At 47.6% G+C, this 7,500-nt stretch overlaps 1 protein-coding gene across 1 annotated transcript in view; it reads left to right on the top strand.

Moving 5' to 3' along the window:
- Positions 1-2,610, top strand: part of LOC125034423 (protein-L-histidine N-pros-methyltransferase-like) — a 286,005-nt gene extending 283,395 nt beyond the window's left edge. The window contains exon 3 of the mRNA XM_047626164.1: positions 2,533-2,610. Coding sequence (XP_047482120.1) covers positions 2,533-2,536 — 4 coding nt within the window. The 3' untranslated portion in view covers positions 2,537-2,610. The remainder of the gene's footprint in view (positions 1-2,532) is intronic.
- The last annotated feature ends 4,890 nt before the right edge of the window (positions 2,611-7,500 follow it).

Raw genomic sequence — 7,500 nt, 5'->3', positions numbered from 1 at the left:
TTAGTCTGCAATACAGAATTTTTGCAAGTCACCCAATTAACTCAGGATGTAATAATTTTTGTGCGAGAAAATAACATTTGTTATATAGGAAAATTCACAACATGAGTGAACATACGAGCGAGTAATTCTGATTACACAAGAAAACAGAATATTACACTGTTGTGACAGAGTCTGCGCGATACATTTCCAAATTTAGATTATGTACATTCTCATGACGTGTGGATGTGTAATAGAAATATATATAAAGTAAAAGTATGGAAAGGCTTTTCTGGAAATTAGATAAAAGAAAACTTGAGGAATGACCCAAGTTCTTCGATGCCATTAAGAGAGAAAAAAGAAACACACGGAGAGCGGTGTGATACTTACTTACAGCTGCATTGAGATCTCATGCATTAGGCCCGCTGTTTGCATGAGTTACAGCCCGTGTTTTAAAAAGCACGTGGCCATCAGGGGGTTGAACGCATAGCTTCCCCGCGACGTAATCATTGTCACCTCATAAATATGTCGTTCAGCCTGCATGTACCGCGGAGGCATAACACTTGTTCTCCAAACCGCAGCGGAGGAAATGAGTCGCGGCGAACAGCAGAAGCAGAAGCAGCCGCAAGCAGAGCCGTGAGCCAGCAGAACAGACCGCCGTGTAAATTACCCGAAACAGTACACTTAAGGCACATCCGGGGCTTGACCTGCGGAGACAAATACAAAACGTTCGCGAAGAAGGAAAAATTATAAAATAATAGATTCCTGGAATCTCCGATGGTTATGAACAGCGAGGCAGGCGAACGAGGATAGAGAAGAATGAGGACGGCGGAGGGGGATAGAGGAAGGGGACAGAAATAATAATAATAATAATCCCAATAAAATCGTTAAGAGAAAGGCTAAAAGAAACTGGAAGATTCTCGCGAGCGCTGTCACATAAATTACTTCCTCGCGCAGTTGCGGTGCAGCCCTTATAATGACACACATCGTCGGAGGGGGGAGGGGGGGGGGAGGCGAATGGAGGAAGCTATTAAATTACGACTAAATATAGCGCTGTATGGCCGTCGCATCGAGAGTCGCTGACACCGAGTTCGCCGTTTCATACCCCGGCCGCTAATTCCCGGGGAGCGGCAGATGATACAATGCAACGTCGACGACAACATCGGCGGCGGCGGCGGCGGCGAAAGTACCGTCATTACGTCAGCAAATGATCCGTACAGTCGCTCGGGGGCGTTATAAACTACGTGATCCATAGCGAAACGTGCAAATGCGAGATATAACGAAAGGGTTTAATGGCGCTGGATGTGGGTTCAGCGACGAGGCGATAAAGTGGAAGAGGGAATGTGCTGACTGAGAGAAAGAAAAAGAAAATAGATTTAAAGAAATTGGAAAAGAAAGAAAGAGTGAGAAACCAGAGGAATGTTGATGGGTGTGAGAAAATATGCTGAAAGGATATTTGTGTTATTACTATTATCGTTATTATTATTGTTTTACTGGTACATTGATAATAATTTTCATCATCATCAGTCATCATAATTGCCATTATTGTTATTATTAGTATTATCATTATCATTATTATGGTGATGATGGTTATGGTATTAGTAATAATAATGATGATGATTGTTTATTCATCAGTCTATACATATTGCAAAGAACAAACGGAAAGAAACTATCCCAGCCTCAGTAATTACGTAAATGAAAACAGTTAATTACTTTGCGACAAGAAGAATGACAACCCCCCCCCCCTCCCTCATCACATAGAGATAAAAAACAAAAACAAAAAAAAAACAAGATCCCATCAAGAGAATGACATCCAAATCAGGTGCCAATTTCTTTTTTCTTTTTTTTAAGTTCGCGCATTGGATGATAATTGTAGATTGCTTGGTATAATCCCCACCCTGTCTGGCGATCGACGTCTGTCATACGCCTTTGACGTTTTTATTGCTTTTTGTATTTTTTTCGGGCTTATTTTTATTTTCTTTCTTCTTTTTTATTAGATTTGATTATTTTTTGATGTCGTTTCCTCCGTTGTTCCATTTGTTTCGGCTCTTTGTGTGTTTATTGGCGGTCTTTTTATTATATATATATATTTTTTTTTTTTTCCTTTTTTTAGATTTAATTTTCTTCTCTTATTCTTGCTTCCTTTTGCTTGACGTTTCCTGGATATTTTTTTTGTTTTGTTATGTATATGTACTTGTGTGTGACTGTCATTTTTTCCTTTGTGAATTGGTGTGTGTGTTTTTTGTAAACCTTTACTTTTATTCATTTATTATCTATTATCATTATCATTACTTTCTATTTGGAGCTCGTAGATCACTATCATAATCCTCCATTACGTTTTTTTCACCTCATCATTTTATTCCCAGCTTTCAAAAGGGAGGTTAGAAAATATAATGAAAAAAAAAACGAGATGTGAATAAACGTAATGGCGGGCGAGAAGACAAAAGACATGCGTGCTGCGCCTTTTGTGCCATGGGAAGAATTTCCTCAAATAATACCAAATCAAAAGCTAATGTCGATTTTCTAACTCCCTTTTTTTCCTTTTGTTAATTTCAGGTGAGTGCTTGTTCATCGTCTCGGAGGCAAGTGTTGGGGAAGGTAAGTACGAAATGGAGATCGCGAGAGAACAGAGGGAGGAGGTGGTGGTGATGTTGGAGGGAGAGGAGGTGGTAAAGAAGGAGGAGGAGGAGGAGGAGGAGGAGGAGGAGGAGGAGGAGGAGGAGGAGGAGGAGGAGGAGGAGGAGGAGGAGGAGGAGGAGGAGGAGGTAGATGTGAACGTGGAGGAGGAGGAGGAAGCGGAGGTGAAGGTGGGAGAGGAGGTGGAGGTGAAGAAGGAGGAGGTGAATCTGAAGGTGGAGGTGGTAGTGGTGGAGGAGGAGGAGGAGAAGGAAGAGGAATTGGTGGTGGAGGTGGATGAAGAAATGGAGGTCGCGAAGAAAAAAAGTAGAAGCAGAACATGAAAAAGGAGAAAAGTAAGAAGAAACAGGAGAAGAGGCGGAGGAGGAGGAAGAGGAGGAAGAGGAGGAGGAGGAGGAGATGTATGACAAAAAAAGAAAGAAAAATAGTGAAAAGAGGAGGGAGACAGGTAGCAGTGTCAACGCCAATAATGTTCATAAAAAGGCAGAGAAAGACGAAAGAGGATAAACAGAAGAAACATAAAGAGGAAGGCGTGATTTATGACCAGGACGAGTTGGTGTAGAAGGCGGGAAAAGTTACGAAACTGAGACATGAAGACAATAGGGATGGAGAGACAAAGAGAGGTGACGCGAAAGACGAGAAAATTAAAAAAAAAAAGGGGGGGGGGGGAAGAAAGAAAAAATTAACCCAGAAGAGAAGTAAAGAAGGGGTAATATATAAAAACAGAGCATGAAGGACAACGGAGATATGGTCGCGCTCGGGGGGAAAAACAGGCGACGAGCGCAGTGCGTGTCTGGCGGGCGGGAGAAGGTCGTCTGCCTCGTCCTCCAAGTGTCAAGGTCCACGACATCGTTCGCTCGTTCGCAGCTCGTAACCGGGGCTGTGGCGGCGCAAAGTGACGGGTCTTGGATGATGAAGGGGAGGAGAGGGGAAGGGAGGGAGGGAGGGCGGGGGAGGAAAGGGCGGGGGGGGGAGACGGAAAGAGGGCGGGGGGAGGAGGGAGGGCGGGGGGAGGGAAGGGGAAGGGCAAAGGGGAGGAGGGAGGGCGGGGGGAGGGAAGGGGAAGGGCGAGGAGAGAGGGAGAGAGGAAGGGAGAGATGGGAGAATGGGAGAGAGAGAGAGGTGGAAAGGGGAGGAGACGGGTAGAGGGGTAGGGAGAGGAAGTGGAAGAGTAGGGTGAACTGGGAAGGAGGTGGAGGAAGAGAATGGGATGTCGGAGGAAGAAGTGAAAGGGGAGAGGATGGGGGAAAGAGGTAAGAGGGGAGGGGGTGATGATGGTGGGTAGAAAGGGGAGGGGAAGGGAAAGGGGGAGGAGGGGGAGGCGGAGGAGGAGGAGGAGGAGGAGGAGGAGGAGGAGGAGGGAATGAGGGTGGGACAGTGAGGATGGATGGGGTTGTGGGGGAGGGAAGGATCGTGTTTAGGAGATGGAAATTATTTTTTTTTTTCCCCGAGAAAAAAAGAAACCCCGGTTTGTATCTGAGATAAATGACATGCGTTTATATATGCTTTGTAACTGAGAGAATGCTAATCACTAACTCATTAGCTGTTTTGAAGACGATTGAAAAAAAAGAACAACATATCAGGACCTTCTTTAATAGATCTATCAACAGCGAACCATTGCAAACTGCATTAATCAACTCAGATCTGAAATCCAAACCGCTTTCGTGATCTATACATCTTTTTCTCACCGCTGTCATGTCTGAAATATTTCGGTGACTTCCGAAAACTCAGGTTGGAGGACATTAGAAGGCATTAGACGCCATTGAATGTTTAAACCAAGACTGTAATCATGCAATCGTGCCAGAGAGCGAGAGATGAGAGTGAGTCTTAGAACATTGCAGCGGTTGCAACGTAACGCTGTTCAACAATGCAGCGGAGGCATTCGGTAGATCTTGGTGATCACGGTCGTGATATATCGTTGCAGGTTCAAAAGGGTTAAAATTTTGTTTTTGTTTAAGATAGAATCGATTGAGAAAAAGGGCGCACCAGTGAAATCCAAGAACGGGTGCAGAAAACATAGGTTCTCTTACGTTTCAACAACCATAAGGCATACTTTAAAACTACGTTACGCCAGGCGAAATGAACATCTTCCCGCGTACATCCCCGACCATCTGGGCGAAGAATGCAGGCGCCTCCAGTTGGAATCCCTGATACGGCAGCCGGCTAAGACACCAACAGCCGAAGGAGGAGACGACGCAGCCATGTAGGGTACAGGAGCCCAAGGTAAAGCGACTGCTATGTTGCCTGCATGATGTCGGCGGATAATTCATATGTGCACCATCGAGATAAGGGAGGCTGCATCCTACCTGATAATCACACTCGAGAAACTTCATCCTCATTATCATTGCTCTTAAGGGAGGAGAAGGCATACCAATTTCGCCTCTTTTCAGCCCCGGCTACAAGGGTGATTTTAGCGTCGCGTCGTTCCTCAGCTTCCTTCAGCATCTGGTGACTCTGGTCCGTATGTCATCGGCAAATATGGGAGATTTTGTGAATGGATGTGCGTGCAGGTTATCCCCCTCTGGTGCCGGCGGTCGGAAGCCGATGAGGGCCTAGTAATTACAGATTTATGGTTTCATAAGCATAATAAGTTCCAGGGAGGAGCCCCACGCAGGCACACAGTGTGAGGGATTTACGGAGAAGCCATTGAGCTAAACAAATAATCGAGGCATCTATCGGGCTCGGCGATCGGCTTACGGAAGACATACGTTAGCACTCGAAAGGCATTATGGCTAAATTAAACTCGCGAAGGCAGGCAGGCAGGAGGAACGAAGAATAAAAATTACACACCCATTGGCCCAGGTAGCTGGCTGCAGTCCCTCGCTAAAGGCTGGCTCTTTCTCTCTCTCTCTCTCTCTCTCTCTCTCTCTCTCTCTCTCTCTCTCTCTCTCTCTCTCTCTCTCTCTCTCTCTCTCTCTCTCTCTCTCTCTCTCCTTCACTCTCTCCTTCACTCTCTCTCTCTCTCTCTTATCTTTCTCTCCTTCTCCCTCTCTCTCTCCTTCTCTCTCCTTCTGTCTCCCCATCCCTCCCTCTCTCTCTCTCTCTCTCTCTCTCCCCCCCCTCTCTCTCTCTCTCTCTCTCTCTCTCTCTCTCTCTCTCTCTCTCTCTCTCTCTCTCTCTCTCTCTCTCTCTCTCTCTCTCTCTCTCTCTCTCCTTCCCCCTTTCCTTTCTCCCTCCCCCTCCCTCCTCTCCTCTCCTCCTCCAGGCACCGACTTTACATCGGGTAATTCCATCTCGCTTTTGTGGAACTGACTCTCCTGGTGTCAAGGTGGTGTTTAAAGGCCGTTATAGAAGGTGTAGGTTACGTATCAAGGGGCGGCTCAGCTCGCTACTCTCTGCTGGCTCCGTGTTTTGCGTGTCGGTGCCGTGAGCGGTGTTATCTGCGCGCGCCATCGTCCGAGTGCTGCTCAGACGCCCTCCGAAATGGGCGTGTGTGATATCATTATCGCCGTTATGACGTCGTGAGGGAGATCGTGCATCAAGGCAAGCGCTGGTTCGGGGCGGTCGTCCGCTTCGGGTGGGCTAGGCTTGTGTCAATTTCTCCTTTCCGCACCCTTTTTTTTTTCCTCTTTCTTTTTCTTTTTCTTTTTCTTTTTCTTTTTCTTTTCTTTTTTATTGTTTTCAGATCGTTTAACTTTTCGTTCTCCTTAAGTAGCTCCTTTAATTTATTTTTTTCCTACGCTTTCTCCTTCTCCTTCCCTACCCATTTCCCTTCATCTTCTCTTTCTCCTTCCTTTCTTTCTCCTCCTTGACCCTCTCCCTCTCCCTCTCCCTCTCTTTCCCGCTCCCTCTCTTTACTTCTCCCTGTTTTTTTTTCAGTTCAATTAACTTTTCTTTCCCTTTCTCGTGCTTATTTACCTTCACTTTTTCCTACGCTTCCTCCTTCTCCGTCCCCTCCACCTTTCCTCTTCCCTTTTCTCTTCATTTCTTTCTCCTGTACTTTCTCTTTTTATTTCGACTTCACCCTCCCCTCCTTCTCTTCCTTTATATCTTCCTTCTCCTCTTTCTCCGCCTACTTTCGTCTTCGTCTTTTCGTCCTCTTCCTCCTCCTTCCCCCCTCCTCCTCCTCCTCCTTCTCCTCCTCCTCCTCCTCCTCCTCCTCCTCTTCCTCCTCCTCCCCCCCTCCTCCTCCTCCCCCCCTCCTCCTCCTCCCCCCCTCCTCCTCCCTCCTCCTCCTCCTCCTCCTCCTCCCCCCCTCCTCCTCCCTCCTCCTCCTCCCCCCCTCCTCCTCCCTCCCTCCTCCTCCCTCCTCCTCCTCCCTCCTCCTCCTCCTCCTCCTCCTCCTCCTCCTCCTCCTCCTCCTCCTCCTCCTCCTCCTCCCCTTCCTCTTCCTCCCCCTTCCCCCTTCTTTTCCTCATCTTCCTCCTCCTCCTCCTCCTCCTCCTCCTCCTCCTCCTCCTCCCCCTCCACCTTTCCCCTTCTTTTCCTCCTCTTCCTCCTCCTCCTCCTCCTCCCCCTCCTCCCCCTCCTCCCCCTCCTCCTCCCCCTCCTCCCCCTCCTCCTCCCCTCCCCCTTTCCCCTTCTTTTCCTCCTCTTCCTCCTCCCTCTTCTTCTCTTTCTCCTCCTTCCCCTTCTTCTTTCACGAGGCTGCAGGACAGGAGAAGGAGACGCCTTTATATCGTTTTTCTCGCCGAAGATTATGTGAATGCAACAAGAACTCTTTCTCAGGTCTTGTTGCATATCATGCCTAGTGAGAAAAGTGAGGTTTTTCTGTCTTTCAGTTCCATCCTCTCTCTCTCTCTCTCTCTCTCTCTCTCTCTCTCTCTCTCTCTCTCTCTCTCTCTCTCCCTCCCTCCCTCCCTCCCTCCCTCCCTCCCTCCCTCCCCCTCTCCCTCTCCCACTCCCTCTTCATCTTCATCTCTCTCTCCCTCCCCCCTTCTGTCCTAT

This window comes from Penaeus chinensis, chromosome 18 (genome assembly GCF_019202785.1).
Source record: "Penaeus chinensis breed Huanghai No. 1 chromosome 18, ASM1920278v2, whole genome shotgun sequence".
Lineage (NCBI taxonomy): Eukaryota > Metazoa > Arthropoda > Malacostraca > Decapoda > Penaeidae > Penaeus > Penaeus chinensis.
The sequence above is the reverse complement of the archived record's forward strand: the minus strand, read 5'-3'. Positions and strand labels throughout refer to the sequence as shown.